This window comes from Triturus cristatus, chromosome 6 (assembly GCF_964204655.1).
Source record: "Triturus cristatus chromosome 6, aTriCri1.1, whole genome shotgun sequence".
Classification (NCBI taxonomy): Eukaryota; Metazoa; Chordata; class Amphibia; order Caudata; family Salamandridae; genus Triturus; species Triturus cristatus.
In genome coordinates, this window is record NC_140589.1 from 1,299,611,076 (window position 1) to 1,299,637,177 (window position 26,102).

A 26,102-nucleotide genomic window follows, 5' to 3' on the forward strand; every position below is an offset into this window, starting at 1 on the left:
AATCTAACTGGGAAAATAGTCTCTGCATCTCCCTTTCATCCAAAACCCACACCTGATAATGACTAACGAGCCCGGGGTGATTTGATAACTACATTCCAGAGAACTACACTCTGTTGGAGACCTATTTGTCAATGGACGCTTCCAATCCTTTGCGGATTATTTGGGCAACACCCCTGCAAATCCTATCAACTCACTAACATACCAATGTCTCCGCAATTCCCTGGAGGAACTGTTTCTCACACTTCCGTACGAACCTCCTGAATGGTAACTCTTAACCATGTTGCTGCCGACCATAGCTCATCTAAATTAATTACACACTTGGACAATTGCACTGTCAATGATGTGTGAGTGAAAGACCTAAATATGAAGATTGGGTGGGAGCATGACCTGGGCAATGAGATAGCTGATGAGCAGTGAATGTATTATTGTAAGCAGATAAAAGCATCTCCTCCAGAGGTAGATTTGAACTCATACAGCTAAAATGTATCCACGGGGAATATTATACTTCTGTTTCTATGGGCCGATACTGTCTCATCACGGAACAGACCAGCTGGAGATGTGACTCCCTCAATTTAGATTCCCGACATATGGCTTGGTCTTGTCCCCACATATATTCGTTTTGGAAGAGAAAGTGGGGAGAGCTACAGTTGATTCTTGCCTCTGATTTGGTTGTTAAGCCAGTGATAGCAGTACTGGGATATGTTAAAGGAACTTCAAAACCTTATCGTACATTTGTTGCATTGGCCCTCCTGTTAGGCAAAAGAGTAGTTTATGTGCACTAGAAGGGGATAGTTACTTCTAAATATGTATAGTGGTTTAGAAATCTGACCACTGACTCCGAGCATGAAACTTATTGTAACCTATTACCTCACACTGCTTGTCCCCGGCAAATATAGGAGCCACTTTGTGCATATTTTGTCAAGCTTAATCACTATTTATGGCTCTCTATGCTACATTCTAATCTAGATTACAATATACCTGCAGTACATTGATGTTACAACCTCTACGTTACACTGGTAGGTCAAGCCAGTCAGAACTACATATTTATAGGTACTATCTGATGTACCGCCTGTGTAGTGTTTTTATGTGATAATGAGATTCTGTTGTTCTACTCTACAACTACTGAAACAGCTGTATATTGTTAAAATAGAAAATTAAAAAGAAAATGTGAGCGGTCATGAGGATCATTAGAAATCTTCACAAATAAGGATGTCAATGTTGTTCTGGTCAGAGTACACACCCACCAGAAAGATCTCAAATAAAAAATGCCTGCATGGATTCAAATGCAAAACAGCTGCTTAAAATGTTATTTAATTGCGGTTTTGCAGCTTTAGGAATCACAAGAGTATGTTTTGAGTGCTTTGTATTACTGCTGGAAAAGACATCATGTAAAACCAACTTTGGCAAAGCCAATAGGTCTTAGTTTTACGATGAGACTGCCATGTTATTGGATTTACCATTGCTTATTTGTCAAACATTGTTTAAAATTTTTTATTAGTGGAGCAAATGCAAACGCATCATAATGTATCTCAAAACTGCACACTGACTTCATAATGGCATAGTGTTTCCTTTTCAAATGCCTTTAACTCGGGAAACCAAACCATATTTAAAAAGAATAATTTAAACCTAAACGCTTGCCAAGGAATAATCTATTTTACAGCGGACTCTAACTGAAAGATGCTCCAGCCATTTGTGCCGTTGCAGTATATAAAGGTTCATTGGGGGTGTGAGTGGGTGTGTTAGTGGTTCTGTGGATGATATCATCAGTGATGTAATATGTGAGGTCTTAAGCAGTGCATTGTGGGGGCGTAAGTTATAGTTAGCTCAGGTAACTATAACTGCTGAATTTCACTGGTTTTGTACCAGTGAAATCTGAGCCTAACTATAACGTCCCTGTAACATTCGTTTTTTCAGTGAATTTCTAAGCTTTTTTAAAATTCTATTTACTAACTATAACGTCCCTGAAACCTTTGTGTTTTGCAGTGAATTTCTAAGTTTTTAAAAATTCAATTTCTTAACTATAATGTCCTTGTAACCTTTGGTTTTTTAAAAGAATTTCTAAGGTTTTTTTAATTTTATTTTTTAAGTGTAACCTGAGACAGATTGAGTGAGCGTGTGGGTGTGTGAGTGTCTCAGTGAATCTAACAGTGGCTCCATAAGTGTCTCAGTGGGTGCGTGAGTGGGTGCATGAGTGTCTGATTGAGTATCTCAGTGGGTCTGTAAGTAGGTGTGAGAGTATCTGAGTGGGTTTGCAAGTGCCTCCATGAGTGTGTATCAATCTGTGAGAGAGTGCATGAGTGTCTAATTGGGTGTCTCAGTGGGTCCGTAAGTGTCTGAGTGGGCCTTTTAGTGAGTGCATAAGTGTCTGAGTATATATGTAAGTATATGTGCTGGTGTTTTAGTGGGTCTATCAGTGGGTGTATGAGTGTCTGAGTGTGTGTGTGTGTGAGTGAGTGGATGAGAATGAGTGGGTCTGTGATTGAGAGCGTGAGTGTCTGAGTAGGTCTGTGAGTCGGTTTATGAGTGTCTCATTGAGTGTGTGAGTGGGTGCATGAGTGTCTGTGTGCTCTGTTTAGCCCTCTTCTACTCTGTTTTGCCTTTCTTGCTTGTTTTTGCCTTTCCTGCTTGTTTTTCTCCCCTCTGTTTTGCCACCTTCTGCTCTGTTTTGCCTTTCCTGCTCATTTTTCTCCCCTTTGTTTTGTCTTTCCTTTTCGTTTTGCTGCTGCCTTCTCTTCGGTCTTTCCTGCTTGTTATTCTGCCCTCTGATTGCCCACTTAAAAGCCCCGGAGGCCACCAACTCCCCGGGGCTTTACTGATATTAAGGAGGGGGAATGCGGGGACCCCCCAACATTTAGGTCCAAAACCGCAGGAACCGCCACCTCCCTATGTCTTTATTTGGGGCTTTCATATGGGGCTTCCATATGCCCCAGGGACCACCACCTCCCCGGGGCTAACATAAACAATTATGCGTGGGTCACCAAACTCCCCCTCCGCCCCTGGTCCCCAGGGACCACCACCTCCCCAGTGCCTAATAATGTCTTTAAAGTTGGAGGGGGGCTGCCCAAACCCGGCCAATTTCTGCCCGGGCCCCGATCCCCTTAGGATCGGCAACAAACAAATGGGGGGCCCAGCCTCTTCATAGTGGTTGTCCTGGAGCCCACCCAGTCACCAGTTTTGAGGCCCGCGGGGGGAAGCCTCTGGGCACCCACAGTCTCTGCCGGCTCCCCGCCTCCTGCGGAAGTTGGCATTGCTCTAATAGACAGAGAGCTGCTAAACATGCATGTCTATGAGAGCAATCCTTTTGTCTGCTTCCCTGCCATCTTGACCGCTCAGGGAAAAAGTTGAAAACACTGCTCTCAGCAAGCGGGAGCGGTTTCACAGCTGAGAGCACAGTTAGTGTTTGCTCTGACTGGCGGGAGCTGTCAAAGCTTCCGCCAAGTCAGAGCAAACAGCTATGTCCCGGAGGTGGGCACCCAGGGACATAGCAGGAGCCAGTCCTGTGAGAGTTGGAGGTTCCCGGAGCCATGTATGGCTCCAGGAGGGGGCCGTGGCGGCCCCCTCCTTCTCTGAGCAACGCCTGACCCCGGGGAGGTTAAGGTCTTGGGGCCATATATAGCCCAGAAGGGAGGCCTTATGGCCCCCCCTCCCGTTATTATTTAGGCCCAGGGGAGGTGGTACTCCCCCAGAACCAGGGGTGGTCCGTGTGGCCCGCTCCAATTTATTTTATTACCAGGGCAGGTGGTGGTCTCCAGGGCTTCTTTGAAGCCTAGGAGGTGAGCCGCGCGCCCCCACTCAATGATTTAAAACAAAACCCCGGCAGGTGGTGATCCCTTGGGGCTTCTTAGCAACCAAGGTTCGGGGGTCCACACAGCCTGCCTTCATTATGAAAATAAAGCCCTGGGGAGGAGGTGGTCCCCAGGGCTTTAAGAGCTTTAGAGTGGAGCAACGTGCACCCCATCCTTTTTAAAACAAATATGCCCACGGGACCTGGCCCGTGTTTTTTTTTTTGCCTCAAATTTGTGGATTCACTGCAATTTTACATTTTTTTTTTTTTTTTATGCTTTTTTGCCTTGACGAGGCTGCTTCAGACCAAGACTTAGGGATCAGGGTATTCCTCCCCTTCCCACTTATTTTTTTTAACGTGTTTTTTTGGGGGGGGGGAGAACTTGGCTGAAACCGTGTCCCAAGATGGCTGTTAGCACTTCCTGGTTGAAGTTTTAGCAGCCAATCAGAACTCTGCAGATTTCTGCACAAGCTCATTATTATTCGCTGATTAGCCGCGATTGCTGATATCCAAATTTGGATTTTCTTTAATTTCTCACAAACTACTGAACAGATTTACAGCAAATAACTAAAAGCGTGATCTGCGTAACCAAATTTACCTTTCTGCTAAATTCAGTGTGATTCCATCTGACAGTTGGGGCTGTAGTGTTTTCAAAGCTCCTTTGGGAAATAACATATATGTATATATATATATATATATATATTCACTGAAAAAACCATAGGGTAGGAGCGGAGCGTAGCGCCCCATTAGTTTTGAAAATTTCGCGAGGATTCTTCGACCGGCGCCAAAGTTATTCCAAATAGAATGTTGCGGATTTCCTATGGAAACAGGGTCCTAACTATAACTATCTACTGGCGACCGCCAGTAGATAATGTATATATGGATATATATATATATATATATATATATATTATATATATATATATAGATATATATATATATATATATATATTATACATACGTACATACATACACGAACACACAGAGAGTTATAGGATTTAATAATGCCTAGTACTTATTTTGTATGCTACATGTTTGTTTGAGATAATTAGCTTGCAAAGCTGTTTTCTTCAAAGTGCAACTAAAATTTGCCGCTGGAATTAGAATGTTTAGGATTGGTTTACCTTCAAACAGTAGTGGGTAATGATGATAGTCAGTAGATTTGGATGATTTTGTGACTGCAGCATTTACCATATATTTATGGATTTACTGCGTTTGCCGCATAATGTACAAAATTTACAATTTCACCAAAAATGTTGTTTCTATCTTAAGTGGATAAAAGTATTATTGACAGATAATGTTCCACATTGGTTTTTTTTTAGCATTATTTAGATAACCTTTCCTCCTGATTTGGTCCTGTGTTGTATAATCCTTGTAGTACTTACAAAATTAAAGATCTGTAAAGTGATTGGTGGCTGTCATTATGATGATGAAATCATATTTCAGAGACAGCCATGAATTATTTAATATATTTCATAGTTCCCTGTGAAATATGGGTTTTTATACCACTTTATTTTGTGCAATAAAATCACCAAAACATGCTACTTATGGGCATTTGTGTACATTGAGCTACGTATTCTTGATCTATTAATCAACCTGACAGTGTTTCCTCCTTCATTTTTCCCGTGGACTATTTTTCCATTCTTATTCGTTTTTCGTTGAAGGGCTCCTTGGTCCAGCTAAAAGGGATGCCTGGCTGCAGCTACGAGCTGAGATTGAAGCCCTGACGGACTCGTGGCTATCGAATGCACTAAAATCATTATCAATTATTAGTACAAGGTAGGTTATTGGTGCATGAGCTGAGGTCTGTCAAAGTAGTTACAAGCCATGTTGCTTTCAGTATATGCCTGGGTTGGATAATAAACGCTATTAAGTGCCTACTGTTATATTTTGGGGTTGGGTTTGCTCGCCATTTCATTGCCTCAGTTACGATCATTGATATTCTTTACCTTTTCTGACAAATACTTTTTTACATTAATTGTATGCTTTAATTCTTCAATCTATTGTTTGCTACCAACCCAATTACATTCCTTGAAGCATATATTTTAAAAATGGATATGTAACTAAACAATTCATTAGATCTAGAATAAACTACTACCTCTTTAGTGGATGGGCACAGGCTCCACCCTTTGGGGGTGCCAAAAAGAGAAAAAGAGAAAATCAATTCTTGTTATAAACTTGTGATATTTGATATACACAGCTTTGTTCACTTTTGTTTTTCCCAGCTGACCCACTATAAAAGGGACCGATGAGGAGTGTATAGGGAGTTGATGCTACTTTCTCCCAGCATGGGTCTGTGTATTAGTTGTACTGCCAGATAACATTTTCCCAGCCCAGGCACGATGCAGTGAAATTTTAGCAATGTGTGAGAGTAATGCATTCAATGCACATTTTGTTTGGATAGTATGGGCAGCTGTTGCGGCACCTGTTTGTCTATATTGGACATCAGTGTATTATATCAGAGACATTCATATAGTACCTCTTGTATTTATTTGCAGTTGCTAGAGGTGAGTACAGGCTAAATCTGCGCCCATAGCGCTCCCAGTGTGAGGAAAGGATTAGCCTGTGTCCTTCATGCCTAGTGTATATTCCCATTGTAGAGGGGATGTGTGAAGATTCACATATCTAAGTGTATTGTTGCAGAGCTAGAGTAACCTTTTGTAGAGGTCTGTGGTTGCTTTCCTCTTGAACAAATGAATTGTAATATACAGGAATACTGTCCTCAAGAAACCATTGTAAATTTCATTACACTCCTCACACAAACCTGTCACCAGCATTACCTTCTTTTGAGATTTTCCTTGAATACAGAGCTGATCTTTTTACATTCTTGCAGCATCTGGTGAAGGGAGGTGTGGGTCTCTTGACAAACTGACTAAGGTAAAAATGATGGGTGTTAGTCCTTGATGTGGTTTCCCCAAATTTCTTGCCTTCAGACCTCCTGTTTTTGCTGACTTCGTTTTTACTGGCCTCAGGACGCTGTGCACCTTACCACTGCGAACCAATGCTAAAGTGCCTGTGCTCTTCACCTAAAACATGGTAACATTGGCTCATACCCAATTGGCGTATTTAATGTACTTATAAGTCCCTAGTAAAGTGCAGTCCCTGGGCCCAGGGCCTGTAAAATAAATGCTACTAGTGGACCTGGAGCCCTGATTGTGCCACCCACTTAAGTAGCCCTTTAAACATGTCTCAGGCCTGCCATTGCAGAGTCTGTGTGTGTAGTTCAAACACCATTTCGACCAGGCAAAGTAAATCTTTTGCCTGTCCCAAACCTCCTTTTGTAATACCTGTAAGTCACCCCTAGGGTAGACCTTGGACAACCGAGAGGGCATGGGTGCAAGGTAGTTAAAAAGCAGGACATGTACTTTAAAGTTTTACATGTCCTGGTAGTGAAAAACCCTTAAATTCGTTTTTCACCACTATAAGCCTTGTATCTCCCATCAGATAACATTAAAGTTGCCTTATTCATTTATGAGCATCATTTCCAGTAGAAAAATAGGACTGATTCTAGTTTGGTATCTCTGGAATCCTAATTTAAAATCCTAATTTATGGTGAAGTCAGATTTTAAATTGCAATTCTGAAAATGCCACTTTTGGAACAGTGACATTTTCTTGCCTTAGCCATTTGGTGCATGCAGACTATCTCTGGTCGCATGACTTGGTGTAGTGGGCAGTTGGGCTTTGTGTATTCCTCATAGACAGCCACACACAATAGGAGCTTAGATGTTACTGGCAGGATGGAAGGGAGGAGCTGGTCTCTGCCTTACTTACATGTGAATAGGCTGTGTCCTGTCCCCACAGAAAGGGCTGCAATACCCACTGTAGTTAGTCTGGAGCCAGGGCAGGGTAGCAAGGCATCTGTGCACTTGAAAAGCATGCCTCTAAAACATTTCCACACTTCAGACGCACAAATGTGTATAAAAGAAGGATCTCATACACCACCACTTCAGTACACTTCTGGACCAGTGGATACTCTGCCAGGAAGAAGTACTGCTGTGCTGCTGGAGGACTGCTTCTCTTCTGGACTGCATTCTGCTAGGCTCCTACTTTGCTGTGCTAATCCGCTGCCTGCTACCCTCTTGCATGGGTGAGAACGACTAAACCTGCATCTCTTGAACCCAGTAATCAGAGTGACTCCGAGGGCTAGTTATCTGGCCATCTTATCGTAAGCATCAGGGACGTACCATGCTTCCAACCTCCTGCACCTGGACTCAGCCATCTGTGATTCGGCCCAGCCAGTCCTGGCCCCTTTGAAGTGGACCTAAGATGCTTGCCAGCGGAACCAACGCACCCCGAGCAGAACCGATGCATCTCCTTGGCTGAGACGGTGCATCCCCGAACAGAATCGCTGCTGCGTTGATTTGACCCATCGCAAAGACCCACATTGTAGCCCCGCAAGTCTTTAGAACCGACACATCACCCGACGGAGCTACACATCCACATTCCAGGTCTTTGCATCTCTCGTCGACAGCAGCCTCGATGACGTACTATGCATTGCAGCCTCGCAGCTCTTCAGAACCAACGCATCACCAGCTGCGAAATACATCCCGATGCCGGACTTTGCTGCACAAGCCTCATCAGCAGGACCCTCGACGATGACGTAGTAGGACCTCACACCGCAGCCTCGACGCATCTTGGAACCAATTAATTGCTTCAGCTGCACGGCGCATCTTCAACACAGATCCATACAATTCTTCCCAACCAGGATTTAAGGTGCTTTGTTCAGCGGGCATAGTTGGGTCCCTGTAGCTGGCCTGCACTCCATCGCAGTCAGCCTGAACTTATGATGGTGTCCTGGTCTGGCGTGAGCAGATTTCCCCAATAGTGCTTTGTTCTTCTTGCCGCTATTTTCACTATAAACTTTGAAATTTAGTGTCTCCCGTTATCCTAATTGGATTTTTTTCGTTTTGATCTTGTTTTATTAATTAAAATAAGCTCTATTTTTCTAACCCGATGTAGGATCCATTTTGTGTAGTGTTTTCACTGTTTTACTGTTTGAAGTGTTGCACAAATACTTTACACATTGCCTCTAAGGTAAGCCTGACTGCTCTGCGCCAAGCTACCAGGGGGCAAGCGCAGCTTAATTTGGGGTTTGCTTGTGCCGTACCCTGACTAGAATTGCTGCTACTGCTTGACAAGGGCTCACACCCCAGTCAACCACTGACCACATTTCTAACAGTGGGGTTTTATACCTGACATCCATTATGTGGTATTCCCACAAACCTTTTGCCTTCACCCCTCCTGTTACCTAGATTAGGCACTAGGACACTTTACCATTGCTAACCAGTGATAAAGCGCTTGTGCTCTCTCCCTAAAACATGGTAAAAGTGGCCTGCATCTGATTGACACATTTAATTTACTTGTAAATCCCTAGTTTATGGTATTACCTGTACCCAGGGCCTGTAAATTAAATGCTACTAGTGAGCCTGCAGCACTCATTGTGTCACCCACTAAAGTAGCACTTTTAAACATGTTTCAGGCCTGCCACTGCAGCTTGTAAAATTGCCATTTTGACCTTGCAAAATAAACCTTTTGCCGGGAATAAATCTTTCTTTTTAATTCATATTTCACTCCTTAAAGTAGGCCATAGAAGCAGGGAGCATTGTATTTAAAAAGTAATACATACGGGTTTAAGTTTTTCATGTCCTGGCATTGAATAACTCCTAAAGTCTATTTTCACCACTATAAGGCCTATCTCTCCCTCTGACTAACACTGGGTTACCTAATTACATTTAATAAGTACTAACGTTGGATTGTTCGCAGGTAGGGATGTCATGTTTAAACTCATATAATGTTATTTAAAATCCTCTTTAATGATAAAGTCAGATTTTAAGTCACTATTCTAAAAATGCCACTTTTAGCAAGTTGACATTTTCCTGTCCTAACTATTTGTGCCTTCTGTCAGTGTCCTTGATCACATGACTATGAATGGTAGTGCTGTTGGGGTTTGTGTAATTAGGCCATGTTTTAAGGGAGGACAACCAAATCAAGATAGGAAAACAGTATTTCCCTAGGTCTCACCGTTTCAAATGTCTCCCTGTGCTGTTTTGCTTTAGCAGAACAATCTCTTTTACTGACCCTTTCCCAAACCCTCCCAGTCTCGATTTGTGTGTGTGTGTTTTGTTTGTTTGTTTGTTTTTGTCCACTTCTTGGCCACCATGGGTTCTTGCTGGACGCCTCCTTGGATTACCACACTTCTTCTGCATCTCTGCGTTGTCTCATTGGCGAGAGTACCTACCTCAGCAGGCCAGAGTGTATATACACACTGTCCGTATGTCTTCTGGGAGTACCAACTCTAATGGCTTCTGAAGGTCACTGATCTTGTACAAGGATGCATGTGCATTAATCAAGAGCCTCAGTATGTCTCTTTCGCAGCGTTGAAAGGTAAAATAATGAAACAGGAGTATAGGAGGTATTGGTAGAAAAAACTCAGTTTACCGTCTCAAAATCCACAGGAATTACTGATTGTGCTTTCCTTGGATATTTTACTGAAATATGTAGACCCAACGCATGTTTAGCTCCTAGAATATGGTCTGTTTTTTAATGTTGTAAAGGCATTGTCATCAGGTGCCTGGACTTAATAAAATTTGACTAACTGAGTCTCGTTACAAGTTAATCGTTGTCCAGTTGCAAGAGTGTAGCCAGGAAAATAAAACTACCTTCTCTATGAGCTCTATGGAATTAAATGATGGATCAAAGTGAGAAATCTCACATTTTGCTTTAAAAGCCAGTGAATATTGTTCGCTCAAGGAACATTTATAAAATATTGCATTTTACAAACATGATTTCAAAGGAATTTGGTAAAAGAAAATAGCATTTAAACTGTATTGATTTCTTTCTTTCTTTCATTCATTCTTTCTAATTTCATCCTGTCCTTTCTGTCCATCTTTAATGCTTTCTATGATCATTTCTTTACCTTGTTTGCAATCTCCTTTCGTTTTGTCCATCCTTTTTTCGTTCCATCACTCAATGTTTTTATTTTTCTGTCCATCTTTATATAACATTTTATTTACTTTTCTTCTTTCCATCCTTCTCAATCATTCATTATTTTCTTGTTCTCTCCGTTCTCATCATCCTCTTATCCTTTCTTCACCCCTTGCTCTATCCTTATTTGTATTCCTTCGATTTGTTAATACTTCCTCTTTTTTTCTTCCTTTGCCCTTCTGTCTCCCATTTCTTCGTTCAGTTATTTCATTCTATTTTCCAGTTCTCCTTATTTCTTTCCCTCCTTCCATTTTTCGTTTTATTTTTTCCTTCCATCTTCTTCCTTTCCTCTTTTTTATTTCTTTCCATCTTTCGAGCCTTTTTCCATTCTGCTTCCTTTTTATTTTCCATCTTTCCCTCCTTATTTCCATTCTATTCTCCTTCCTTCATTCGCGCCCTCTCACTCTATTTAGTCTCACTTTTTTTTTTTACCATTTAAATAATTTCTCTTTCTGTCTGTCACTGCTTTTTTTGAATACTCTTGCAACCCTTGGCCCTTATCACACACCTGTGTCATGGTAATTATTCTTGCAGTACCTCGAGCCACAAATCAAAGATAGGAAGGGCCATAAACCAATGTATTCTGCCCTACTGACAACCCCGCTTGAGCTGATATAGCGGGTGCCTCACTACGCCCTTCTCAGTTGTGTTTACGGACTAATAATATACCGTTCATCTATTGGTCTTAAGTCAGGAAATTTCTGTCTTCATGCCCATGTCAGTTACTAGTATTTTACAGTGTTTTAGCAAATGGATAGATTTTGGGCAGACGAAACTGGCTGCCATTATACAGATGTGTACGTTTTATAAATATCTTTCTCCTTCCACCACACTTTGAATGACATACAAGTAATCAAGAAGGTTGTCTCTTCTCAATGCTTGCGTTGAAGGTGAGCACAAACCCGGGAGCATTGCTGCTAATTGACCACCGATTTCAGCTGCCCCTGCTCTGATGAATGTAGTCCATGTATGCCGCATACTCATGCCACTTTATTTTTGCTGTGGCTGGTGCCAGAATGTGATAGCTTGAGAAGAAGTAATGAAAAGCATCCTGGTCGAAAGACATGCTTGGGATGGTAAGACTACTCGGAAAGCACAGAGGATGCAAGTGCTGGCCCCGCATAGCAGCGTCTGCTCTGGGGTCCGGCTCCTGCAGCATGGTGTCTGCTTTCTAAGATATGGCCAGTTGTCCCTTAGGATATTAATATAAAGTGTGGTGAGTCGGAAGGGACCTAGGCTTATGATTACAATTCTTGTCCAAGTGCTCGAATACTCGGCATCATTGGAATAGGACATTCTGTAATCTGTCAGTGTGCTAGGAAACGACCACTTGTTTTATGATGTTACGTGAAAACAGTCTAGAGCTGACAAATATTTTTTCCTCAAATTATTTTTTTAGCTCACAAAAATAAGCAAGCTGAGATGAGGCTATAATTCTAAATGTTTTCAGAACTGTTTATTGCATTTGCTTATTGATTTGTGGGTTTTTTATAGACACAACTCGGAGCTTGAATGTGTGTAAAATCCTAAAAGTGAACTACAGAGTATAGAAAAAGAAAAGTACTTGATAATCAGAAAAATAAATGCAAGTGCAGCAAAAGTTGATTTTTTTTTTTTCTCTTCAGGAGTAACTGTGTAAATGTCCTGGTAACAACAACACAACTCATCCCAGCACTTGCTAAAGTGTTGCTGTACAGCTTAGGTGGGGCGTTTCCCATCGAAAATATTTACAGCGCAACTAAAATAGGTATGCAAATATAAAATTAAAATATTGTCTGCCATTGTCTCAATGTATACTTGACAAGTGTGAGCACGCGTTTGCCTTTTTGTAATCTCATGTCAATGGTTTATATAACCTCGATGGTTCTTCTTTTTCAAAGTTGTGCAGCAAGAGATGGTGACTTTGAAGGCTTGCTTTATTAGTAGCCGTGTTAAAAATAATGATGATGTTATAGGGATACATGATCACACTGCACATAGAGCCTTCGGAACTTGATCAATTTTTTCCACGTGCTTTGCAAAGTATGAGCTTTTTTTCGGAAGAATTTCTTAGGGTGGCTACTTTATACCCTTTGGAATATCAGAAGTACCCCAGTTACCCAAAGTTCACTACACATGAGTGGTCAGAGTTTGACAGCCTTTAATACTATGATCATCAAGAGCCTTGTGTCCGCTCTTCTACAGGCCATACTTCAGATATTTGTATTTATTGCTAGAGCATTCACACTGTAGCGTCCTCTGTTCCACTGCTTTGCCTTGTCACCCTTATCACAGTCCTGCTTAATGCACATGCTGGCCAGGACTCAGTTTTGGTTACTCTTACTTGTAACCCTGGTGCTAAAATGAACACTAGATCACGTCTTTCCTCTCTTGCAGAAATGAGAATGTGGTGTTTCTAGAAATATGGTTAAGGATATGCTCTTAGCACTTACTTGCTTATTTAGAATTTGGTGGTTATTACCTCTGCCCCTTAGTGGACAGCGGGCCGCCCGGCAAACTCTAAATAAGTCCCTAAGTCTTGTCTACCATAACAATTGCATGAATATTGTAATCTCTTTTGTGTGCCCTCATCATTCATGTCATCAATTCAATAAACCTTCCATTGTCTGTGTACATATATTGCCGTTCAAAGTTGTAATCAGATCATTTTCAGAAATCTATCTAATTGTATAGTGCTGCTTGCTGTATTTCATTGCCTCCTAAAAATACAAAACGTCTGTGCCCTACGACAACCCTCAGAATAGTTGCTACGTTCATAAACTACAAAATGTCACCCATATACATTTGCAGAATGCTTAATACACAATGAGATTCTTGTTGCCACATTTCCAATCGCCTCCTTTTCTGGTGGAGACTGAACAATGCAAATTTCTGTATGTTGGCATTGTCTTACAAATGCTCAGCCTATCAGTTAACTTATTTTTTTACTTGAATGACTTGTTGGAAAGATGGAGACTTTTTCAGTGCTAAGCTAATTTATGACGGAATTCCTCATGCATTTTTCACACATGCCTTATAAACTACATCATTTGAATGAATGCGTCTTTAGCACGCAAGTTGTTTTAACGACTTGCCTTAGGGGCACGCTGCATATTGGAATAGTTTAATTTAGTATTCCAACACCAGTCTGCGCAACAGTAGGAAAGGTGGTGGACTTCAATTCCAGCACCACTCCACCATTGCGCCCCACCCCAAAGCAAGTTGTTGTAACAACTTGCATGCAGAACGAATGCGTGCTAAAGACGCATTTGTTCTGTTACTGGCACTGTGAAGGCACAACGTGATTCTGGCTTCGTCCTAAGGGAAAAGCTTATGTTCCAAGTCAACCTGAAATTGCTGTTGAAAATCAAGGGGTGTTTCTTTATTTCATCTCATTAGATTAAATGTACACTTGATATTTATGACGAGTTGGAATGTGATTTCTCTCTGTTGGCAAAAATGGTTTCAAACGTGACAGCTCTACTAGAGTATATCATCAATTGGTTATTGTGCATCTGTAGGTTCTCATAGCATTCACACATGTTTTGTTCCCCCAGAGCGTCTTTAGATTAAGTTCCTACATTTGAATCTATGAAGACAGTGGTTTTAACATTTGAGATGCTTACTGGGTTTCCTGATATTGTCACACTTGCATGGTTAAACACAGAAATCAGCTCTTTTGCAAAGGGATACTTCATTGTCCTCCTAAAGTAGGCGATTGCTATTGCTAAGGCTGGGCACCTTTATCAGCAGTTTCCGTTTGGCCACAATTCCATGGACCTCCCAGCAAAATAGAAAGTTTACCCTAAGTCAGGGTTCTTAACCTGTGATCCGTGGACCCCTGGTGGTCCTTGCTGCCCGCTCGAGGGGTCTGCAACAGTTCAGAAAATTAAACACTATATCCATATTTATAAAGCATGCATACACAAAAAATCTAAACTGAAACCTTTAATACGCACAGAATCCAGCATAAATAATTTGTGGCCTGGTATGCTCTGAAAAAAGTACCCATTGGCGAAAAAAAGGCAGGATTATGCTATAGTCTAACATGTCACTTTATCTTTTTAGAAATAAAACCACATTTTGAAAAGTTCCAACCTTCCCATTAACATTATGATTTTTACATTTTTTTGTTAAAATACTTCATCATTTGCGTATTTGTGTGAATGATACTTGTCTCTGTGTTATTGTGTTTTTTTTAAATTCAAATAATAGAAATTGCTTAGGCAGGGGACCCAGACTTCCAGTAATGATTCAGTCCACGTAACTCAAAAGATTAAGAACCACTGCCCCAAGCCATATGATCAAACAAAGAAGGCATTACCATTTCCTCATTTCTGTATCAGTTGCCTCACTATTCTTTGTATGCTAAGTGTCTAGAACTTTCCGGGCAAAGAAGATTCTGAAAATCCCTTTTAACAAAATTAACTTATTTGCAAACCCTCCCAGCAAAGGTAATCCAAATTAAACTTCTCCAATACTGTGTAGACACTGTACACAATACACTTGTTGATTCACTTCACAGTTTACATGCAGCCACTGTATCATCTCCTACCACAGGAGAACTAATTCAAAGTTCTGAGGAACTCAAACAACGTACTCTCAAGGCGCATAGGGAACAGGTCAACACCTGACAAAGTGGCTATACAAAGGCATAAGGGCGCACATATCCTCACCACTAAACATGTTGCGGGTGAAGTGGGATGCAGATGTAGGGGAACCCCTCACAGATGAAGACTGGGCGTCTATCCTTGCCTACCCAAAGGTAGTCTCCCGCAATTCACGTTTTCAATTTATACAATACATGATTACCCAGAGAGCATACCTTATGCTGCACGGACTGCATGCAATGTTCCCTGCAGCAGTGGCAAACTGCCCCGGATGCGTGAAACAAGATGCCGACTTCATCCATATGATGTGGTCTTGCCCCGCATTATCCTCATACTGGGCTCAAATAGAATGCTCACTACGGGAGGTGATGGGATACGGCAGGGATATGTCTGTTAGGTCTTTACCCACACCCTAAGGGGTACAAAGCGCAGGCAAGGTTTGCAGATCTAGTGCGCATATTAGCAGAACATCTCATCACTCGATTTTGGAAATCAGCAATACCACCAACCTCGACTGCTTGGAGGGAGGAGCTAGAACACTGGGGCCAGACAGAAGGTGGGGCGATACAAAGGGAAGAAAAGCGAGGGTTATGTAAAATATCTATTGCCATGTCCTGGGATGCATCACTGGAATCCTTCAAAGCTCTGAACAAGGATGAACCGCAAAGGCGTGCAGACGCTTCACACACTGCAACGCTCGTAAATTAGCCACATCCCGTGACACACACATAGTGGAGAGGAGGAACAGCAGTTGAGAAGGGGAAGATAAAAGCAAGGTTCATATATTTCCAAACACCTTACAACATTCTAATGATGCAAAGTGGATGCATAAATAATGTGTACACTTGACGCCAGAAATAGGTGAGGGTTCGCCTGCGGTCCCTTGAGACTGCCCCGCTAGTTAGTTCCAAGGGGGGAGGGGGTTGTTTGGTTTATAAGGGTAGACAATAACAGAGAGCTATAACATTAGATATAGTTCCTTCTGGCCCGTTCACAGATAGTCCTCTAGCAGTTCTTCTTACCAATTGTAGAACTGATGCCTGTAATATGCTCACAAATGCACATTACCAATACATAATGTTCTGAATAACACTGTATGCCATACTATACTGTGCTTAAGAAACCGAACATGAATGTACTATGACTGCTCATATACGCTCAAATCTGTTTTAAAAAAATATAAAAATACTGTAGTCACAAAAATAGCATAATAAATCCTATGCCAGCATACTCGGTTCAAACTCTGGATGGCATCAACATCCAAAAATTAAAAGTACAGTTAGTTCAATTCCAAGTTGACCAAGGTAAGCAAATATGCCACACCATCCTAATCAGCTATTACTGTGAGAACCTGGGAAGATAAATTAATGTGAAACAAAGAAGAAGCATGACAGTGAGAGAAGTTGTTATAGTGCAGAAGTGCTGCATATCTCGCACTGCACAAACAACGTATCACCTGATTACTGCAGACTCATAGATAGATGTTATAGATTGTATTGGGGCAAATTAAGGGAGACTTTCCGAATTCTCAAAAACAACCTGACGAAACCTCTGCACAAAGGATGATGGCTAATGTCAAACTGGCCCTTTCCTGCTACCCAAAAGGTTCAATTCAGATAATGATGTTTGTTCAAATGTAAACATAAACTGGTATTGGGCGACAACTTCTGGATCAATTGGGGTCTTTACTAAAACCGTTTTATTTTAAATATTATTGTTGAGAGTGTGATAATGTATTGTGTGCTTGGTTCGTGTGTGAGTTTTGCAAGGGTGTCTCATCCCTTCATGTGGAATGCATATAATGGAGGTGTTGTGAGTATTACTTCCCTGGGAGAGTTCCTTCAGTTGCAGAGGGAGTATTGCAGTAGTTGCTCCAGGTTGGAATCTTTCTTCTTTATCCCAGGAACCTGACAATGAAGGTGACCTCTGCCTTGACACCTCCACTTGGACTTTCGTGATTATGAAATTTATTTGATTTTATTGATTGAAGAATAAGAGGTTCATTGTGTTTTTTCAGGCAAAGAAAGCTGTTTTGAACGTATAGTGTCCCGGTTTGGCACCAACATAACATATGTTGTGATTGGAGATGCCCGCGATGAGGAGCATGCTGCTAACCAGGTAACTGAGCGCTGAACTCTTATCTTATTTTTTTTCCAGGAAAAGAAAGTTGCTTTGAGCGAATAATGCAAAGGTTTGGCAGAAAAGTAGTATATGTTGTAATTGGGGATGGTGTAGAAGAAGAACAGGCAGCAAAGAAGGTAAAGCAACCGCACAAAACGTTGGTGTGACATTTAGCTACTAGTGCAAGCCTGGTTTTTTTGTCTGCATTACCATAGCTTTGCACAGTGCCTCTTCTGGCAAATGTGTTAACCAGACTGAAACAAAGCAGCAAGAGCATGCCTGTAGCTATGTTTTAAATTGAAAATCCCAACCATTTGGTTTCCAGCATTTGTTTCTGCAGTATATATTTGCCAAATATCCAGAGTGGAAATGACAGTGCGTTCTAAAAATGAGTTCAGCATACTTCAGTCAGACAGACTATTGTCTATGAGCTGCCAATAAAACACAAAAGTGCCAGTAACCCACAAAGATATGTTGATACATGCAAGGAGAGTGACGTTGTGGTAGATAAAAAACAAAGTATTATATCAGGAGTGGAAACTGCAAACAGACCATTATGAAAGTTTCTAAATGACTTCCACACGGCAATCGTCATCTTTATTGATGTTGTTTGTCACTGTGGTCCAAATTGTTGATGGATATATTACAGCACACTGCCAATCCCTTTTATTTAGTTCTGTTTATATATATATAATAGTTATATCACGCAAACATATGTATTTCATTGTAAATGCGTATGTATTTATGTACATAAACCCACATATACTGTTAAAATATTGTGCCAAATATATTTCCTCAAAAAATATTTTATACATATATAAACTATATTTATATACACTGGAAACCGCAAAATGTAGTGCAAATTTGGAATTATTACATCAGCGTATTTTAAATGAAAAGTCTGTTTTCAGTGTTCATTTATTTTGTTACTTAATACAAAAATGAATCCACCAGCTTGCAAAAGTGAAGTAGTTGTGGGTGCAAGTGCTTTTTCACATAAGGAATGTAAAATGCTGCTGCCAAATGGTTCCTTAATTTTTATTTACATTGTTTTTATTGAGTAAAAAAGAATCTGTGGAAATGAGACAGATATTTATGCACACTGTGCGTAGCCACATGTTTGCTTCTCAGCTTATAAAATAAGAAGCCACAATTGGGTGTTTTATGATGCAAGAATGGCCTGCTGGGAGTTGCATTTAACCGCCTAACAGAGCAGAGTATTTTTTTATTAATTAATGTGATGTTTGACCCGTTTGTTCATTTGCATGTTTCCACAGTTTGTGCGAAAATGAAATTATATGGAGTGTATGCCATTCTGCAGGTCCTACAAAAGTTATTGCACTCCTGCTGTTTGCGCTCTAAATGGACACGTCTACTTTATTTCAAACATTTTCCATTTTTATAATGTTTCACTTGTATAATTTCTACTGGTAAATTAAATTCTCTTTTGCAAAACTCTGATCACTGTGGGCGTCTATCAATGATCTTTTATCAACAGTTGTTGGGTAGGTTGGCGTAGTCTCAGATTCTCATTTCCACAACATGTCTTTTACCACTGTATATATTATTTGTTACTGGTGATGGTATGGAGCTTTAGTAGTTTTTTTTAGAAGAAGTGCTTGGGTGATGTAGTTCTTGGTTTGCATGATTTTTGTTGTGGGTTTTGTTTGAAGGCACCATGTAATAAAATAATTTGGTTTGCAAACGGATCTGAATTGAAAATATACAAATTCTCTCAATACATTTACAAAAATCCGGTTTTATTCAATGCTTGAGCCTAAGCTTTCCAATGAGAGTCAAGCTTATATCTCAGTGCCTTGATATTTGTTTTAAAGTTCCTAAATTATGTTTTACAGGCCTGTCTCCTAATGTAGTGGATTAGAATATACATCTGACTCCTAGATTTCAGGTTCAATCTCAGATCTGTTTTGCAAAGCTGTATCTGTATCCAAATCTTATTGTTTGACTCATTATTGGGCTTTCTGCTGACTTATAATGCAGTCATTTTATTGATGTGACACTTGCTATTTTTCCCTTCTCACAATCTCCACGATGACCACAGCACAACATGCCATTCTGGAGGATATCAAGTCATTCAGACCTCTTGGCTCTACATCAAGCACTGGAACTAGAGTATTTGTAACTGTGTTCTGTAGTTGGAGATCCTTTTTATAATTCAAGTACACTGAATTTTTATGTGTGATTCAACGCCTCTGGCTTTTTACACATATGGATTGTCTTAAAAAGGGAAGAACTCCTGTTGAATGAAGAAGAATTCAAATTGTTGAAAGAAGTAAGCATTTTAATGCTACGTAAGGAAACTCTATGGTCTTACATATGCAACATTTTATTGAACAAAAAACCATGGAGGTTGCTGGCACACACCGGACGATCCCTAGGCAGAATGAGAACAGCCTTTGGTACAGGACTCCTGCCAGCATATCAACATTCATTTTCTGACCGACAAGGTGGTGTTCAACATTCCTCATCATGGGATTTTCTCAACACTGAGGTTTGAATCAGACTTTATCCTACCTAACCCAGAAAATATGAATTGGAATGCACTCGGACTGTGTAACGACAATCATGTCTAGACCTGTAATATGTGTAAATTATTGATGGGATAATTTACTGTGATCTTATTAGCAGCTAACTTTGGAAATGGATGCAATTTTTCCTTGGGGGGGATGGGGGCGGATGGGTATACATTATTGTCTTTTATAAACGTTTGGCAATCAGAATGTGTATAATGATGTGTTGTGCCTTAAGAGAAAGAGACAGTGTTTGTGTGCTGAAATGTAATTTTGGTTAAAATATGTAGATACAAAAATCTTTCGTGATCATTTTTTGACATGACCAAATTTCATGTTCACCTATTGGTGAGTAAAGCTGCATCATAAATAATTAAGTATTTGTTGCAGTTAAGAAAATAAATAAAGGAAAATTTGTGTTTTTATTTGGAAGCTGAATAATTATTCTAGAATCAGATAGCAAACTTTAAGATAAGCGGAGTGATTCAAATAGATTTGCTATAGTTTGTATTGGTACCACTTGTTTTAAAAACAACAATTCTAGGCATTTAATATAAGACGTTTTCCAGGTGTTTCTTACTATCCAGTGTACGTCCTATTCTTTCACGTGACCCTCTGTTAAGTTTGCCATTGATCATTTTTTGTCAAGTCTGTGATATGTATTTAGTTGGGTTGGCCACGTGAAACGTATTTGGTGCAGCAGCGAAAGTATATAATCGTGACCCGCATAAAATTTACATAGACAACATTTTCTGCAAAAAATAAACGAAAATTGTGGCCTCTTGTCAAGCTTTTGAGAGCGATTGAAAACCTCAAAAGTGTGCGCAAATAGGGGGAAACATGTTGCAACCATTATGAAGAAACATACTGTGATTCTCTCGGAAAACAGTGAGCAGCCATAGCCTTGCAATGGAGGTTGCCGTGTGGAGTAAACCACTGAAAATCCAAAGTCATGAATTTGAATATGGAACGCCATTAAAGAGGACTGTATGAAAGGTTTATGTTCAGTCGTTCACATCACACAGGCATTCATTGCACACTGGTGAGATTGAAAGTTATGAATACTTCATGCCTCTCTTCCTATGGAATATATTCTCTTTTCCTGACCATGCCTCATTGAATAGAATACTTAGCCTAATTGTTTGTGGGTTTTGTACTGTTGATCTCAGTAGACTATTACGTATTATTCGAAATGTATAAACATGGCTCACCTCGCACAGAAACAATGATACCTTCATTATTTAACTGTATCTGCCCTTCGGATTTGCAGTAAATTGGGAAACTTTGATAGATGGAAATAGTTTAGAAGAAGTGCTTAAATTTATGTCCACCTAGTTCATGCCTCTGAAACAATTTCAACTAGCACATTTACATATGTATGTTATTTATAGGTTTTTAGGAAGTTTCATCTTCAGTATGTCTTGCTCAAGAGATGTTAAATACTGTGGCATATCCAGCCTAAAGTAGGATTTCCATGGTACAGCATCTTTATAGAAATCTGTTATTGAAGGTGTTGAAAACCACATAGCTCCTTTGCTGTATGTATTCAAATGCTTTTCCAATGCAGTCTTACCTCTTCCGCATGGCAATATCACACCTGCTCCAGCTTCTTGTCTGTTGTTTTACTTGCAAAGGTTTGACATTTATTTAGTACTCTGAAGTGTTCCTTATTCAGGGATCTCCATAATTAGCAATTGGATCCTTTGTACGTTGATTTGCAACCACTTGTTCTGCCTTGGTGACCGCTTAGTTCACAGGAGCCATGCCCACAATTAAATGTATATAAAGCTCATTAAAAGCAATGTTTACCTTCTGGAGCTTCTACCCATTTCCTCTTTAAGAAGGCTCATCTTTACTGCTGAATGTGGGGAGCGACAGTAGCAGCAAATCGTCATCCATGTTTACCATGTCACTAATAAGTGCTACTCATGGTGTAGGTAAGAAAGGTTCCAATTTGTTACAGTGGGAGTGGGAGGGACATATATGTTGAGGCAGTACTAGGCTGTATTTGGCATTAAAGTCAGAACTTAGCCGAAAAGTCCACTAAGATGGCAGTACCTGGGCCTGTGAGGATAGCCTCACCCGGAACATGTGGTCCTATTTGGCTCATGATGGCTTATCCATGGTCTTTAGTTCCTATGCCCCAGCATTTTATGTATGTCTTCCTTGCATATGATGTCAGTTCCCTAGTTCGTTTCTGAAAGCAAAGGATGTTTTTTATCTGCTTTAGTATGATTTGTTTTTATTTTTGGGGCTCTTAAACTGTTTTGTTTCACTTATATGTGATGTCAGTTCATATTATGTCACTGGCAGCTGATGCTACTTCTGTTTATATGAGGGACACATTTTGTCACTTCCACCACTCTTGTAATTTTGATGAATCAAGATCCTTGTGCTCAAGAGATATCAATGTCTAAGTAATATATAATTTTCTGCTTTTCTTATTGTTAGCTCTCACGCTTTGATGTGGCAACACTTTTTTTTATGGTAAACAGTTTCTCAGAAAGTATTAGACGGGTTGGTGCATCTTCAGTAAAGTGAACCTTCTGCCCTTCCTGCATTCAGGTTACGCTGAGTTTCTTGCAGAATTATCTCCTACAGGTACAGTTCCATACTGAGGGAAATTATCTCCTCCATGCTGAAGCTCTGAAAATTCATGTAAGTGGTACTGTGATTGAGAGCAGCTCATGTTACTGAGACACATTTTCTATACATGAGCCTACTTTTTGTGATATGTTCAATAAGTGTGCAAATAACTCCTACTGTTTCCACCTCACTGGGGCATGTTACCACTCAATCCTCATTCCAAGTTTACTTTGTGTATGAGTCTTCATGGGTCAGATACCTATAAAGGCTCAATCTTTATCATGGTGTTGGTGATATTTTACTAAATCTCTCATATAGGCTGAACAAAATGCATTCTGCCACACTCTCCAGAGTACCAGTTTCACCAAGATGATAACTGATCGGTAAGTACAACTCCACTTTTCACTCTGTTCAAATGACTCTTCAGTACCATTTCTCGCGATTTATATAGTTTGATTTCTACCTCATCTACTTCTCATACCCAGTACATGAGTGTTTTTTAAAATCTCAATCCCATTTTCAGTTTCAGTCATATCATCCAAATCTGTAAAAGAATAAATTGACAAACAGGTCTCGCTGAAATTCTCCATATTTCCTCAATTCCCAGGCGAGGTAGTGGACCCAGATTTAATTCACCTATATTTCAGTAGAACATAGACAATGGACTAAAACATTCTTTTTCTTTCATGAGACTTTTCCTTTTCAGGTTGAGCAGCACCCAATGTAAACTTGCGTATGAATTTCCAAGTTCAGGAGGGTGTTAGGGTGCTGCACATTTTTTAGGGCCTTTCATGTCTAAAATATTGTACAACAAATGCTGGACCCACAAAGATAAGTCTATTTTCATTGGATGTGGGGTAAAGTGATGGCTGGGCTCGACAAAAAAAAGGAGCTTCCCTCTTTCCACGATATTTTAAGGGTTTTTAAACATGAAAGATCGGAATGAGTAGGTCTGTTGTGTGGACGATGCCCCGATAGATACATGCAATCTCCAAGGTGCATCTTTTCCTCCTCACAAAGTGTCCAGAAGTACACCTATTCATGTAAAGATGAGGAGGCAAAATATAAAACAAAGGAATACAAATATCTGCTGTAACTCGAGAAGAGGTGCCTATCCAACAAAACATTAATCATAGGCTTAAACTCTGGACAAGAGCTGCTTCTTAAGGTAGCAGACCTTCCATTTGATTGTAAATATAATCTTGTCTTTTTTACAAATTATGTTTTGGGCCAGTGTAAAGCATGGGCGGCGACAGCAAAGTCATTCTGCATCATATCTCTACCTGTACTTTGTCCCCAATGGTTATTTAAAATAAATATTAAAAACTATACTACAGAGATTCACTATATATCTGGCAGTTATGCAATTTGTACTGTGATTTCCTGGTGGCTACTAGCTTCTCTTTTCTTTCTGCATGCATCCCGTCCTGACTGTAAGGTGGTACAAAAGGAGGAGGAGAAAATCATACAGTGCTATAAGTACCAACCTGTATCATCATCTGCCTCAGTGAAACAAGAAATTAATCTCCCTGGATGGGATATTTAATCCACCAGCTACAAACCGGTAATTACAGAATAAGTAATCGCACAATCTGAATTATCAGACAGAGTGATCAGACTTGTCATTTCCTGCCCCACAAATTGACTGAAGCTTTAGGGAAGCTTGACAGGCAGAGCCTGCCCGAAAGGCTACTTAAAGAAATTAGTGTTTCACCCAGCCACACCTCTTAAATGCTGTTATAATAGCATTAATTTGATCCAAGAAAGTCGAAGGTGTCAACCCGCCCTATTCATTTTGGTGTTGAGAACTCTACAAGACAACAACAAACTGTAACTGCCACATTGTTGCATTGTACTCCCTCATTGAGATATTAGTGCTGATTTTTTAACTAGTTTGCATACAATGTGTGAGTAATCGGAAGGGAGAGACACGCAGTCATGGATCTCAGTTGCTTATGTCTGTGTCATGTTTGACATATAGTACATGGACAAATCAATTCAGAAAATAAGGAAGCTCCCGCAGAGCAGATATCTCAAGTAAAGTTGAACATTTGATGCCCAATCTTGGAGCCCTGAAGCCCAACATCGTCAAAATGTAGGCATTCAAATGCTGTCCTTGATCTCCATCTCTTAATAACCAATATATATTTACCATCTGATTACTCATAGCCCCCCCCCCTCCCAAGGTGTACCATTGCAATATGTCACCCCTGACCAATTCAACAACTCCTATTTTCAGATATGCTACCAGGGGCAGGGAATATAGTGGATCAAACTCTTAAGAACCCCAAGTATGACATGCTTGAAAGAACCAAAGCTAAACTGCTGATTCCATCCTTGCCATACAAAGAGAAACCAGATTCCACTTTCAATGCAAACATTTTCATGATGGAATTTGCAGTGATAAGAGAGCTTTTACAGGTAACCAAAACTCATACATACTTGATGTACTCAAACATAGGATGCATACAGAAGGACTGTTCCATTCCCACACTAAAATGACTGTGAATGTGTGAATGAGTAATCTGAATGACCTCTGCTCCAAACAAAAGGGCTCATTACGATGGCGTAACGATCGCCTCCCCCAGGCCGGCGGTGGCGATCGTTACGCCATCGAAATGAGAATTACCCTCCGCGATTTTAGGATGGCGGTGGGTATCGCGGCGGATGCACAGTCTGTCCACCGCTTTTCCTCCGGTGGCAATCGTTCCGATTGCCTGCAGGGCAGAGCTGGGCCACTAATATGGTGGCGGTGCCTAGCAGGCACCATCCGCCATATTAGGATGAGGGTGAATAAAAGGCTGGCGGGGATTAGCTTTGGAGGCCCGTTGAGGGGTGCACGGGGGGGTACCCACGGTACCCCCCTGCAGTACCCTGCACCAAGTGGTAGGCACCGCGTGGTGCAGGGAAATGCTGTGCATGCCCTTTTACAATTGCAGACGGTGGTGCAGGGAAATGCTGTGCATGCCCTTTTACAAATGCAGATGGTGCTGCAGCCTGCAGCACCGTCCGCAGTGGTAAAAGGCCAGCATCCTAATTGGGCTGATGGAACCGCCGCACGTCTGGCGGGCGGTCCCATCACGTTATGATGGCAGGCGGACTGATGTCCGCCCGCCATCATAATGAGCCCCAAAACACCCACAATACAAATACTTCAAAATGCAGGACAATCTTAGAATGCATCTGATCAGTTTGGAGTACTGGAACCACAGAGGGAACCTTCATGTTTTTGTCTGACAGTGTGCGAAATGTATAACATGTATTTCTGGAATACATGGATACCTATTTCTTTGGTTGGTATATGTCCAAGTGTGATAAAGGTAGAGCTCCTAGAGAGCCCTCGTACAAAATGAAAGCACCAAGTTTTTTTTAATGAGCTTTTATCTTTCTACTCTGGGCTAAAACTGGGCATATGAAGATCACATTGACTGTTACCTTTCAAATAAAGTTGAGACTTTTTTTAAGAGTAGCCTGTAATTTATTTCATATGTATCTTCATAGGTTTTG

General features: G+C 40.6%; 1 protein-coding gene across 15 annotated transcripts in view; it reads left to right on the forward strand.

Moving 5' to 3' along the window:
* The window catches only part of EYA4 (EYA transcriptional coactivator and phosphatase 4), a 671,943-nt gene extending 650,117 nt beyond the window's left edge, over positions 1–21,826 (forward strand). For 10 of the 15 annotated variants that reach the window (XM_085612267.1, XM_085612268.1, XM_085612264.1 and 7 more), the window contains 4 exons: positions 5,449–5,563; positions 12,394–12,515; positions 17,515–17,615; positions 19,541–20,431. In XM_085612267.1, the coding sequence (XP_085468393.1) occupies positions 5,449–5,563; positions 12,394–12,515; positions 17,515–17,615; positions 19,541–19,621 (419 nt within the window). In that variant the 3' untranslated portion in view covers positions 19,622–20,431. Of the gene's footprint in view, positions 1–5,448; positions 5,564–12,393; positions 12,516–17,374; positions 17,476–17,514; positions 17,616–19,540 lie in introns of all 15 variants that reach the window. The other 5 variants (XM_085612271.1, XM_085612265.1, XM_085612256.1 and 2 more) reach the window with 2 other exon arrangements.
* Positions 21,827–26,102: the final 4,276 nt, after the last annotated feature.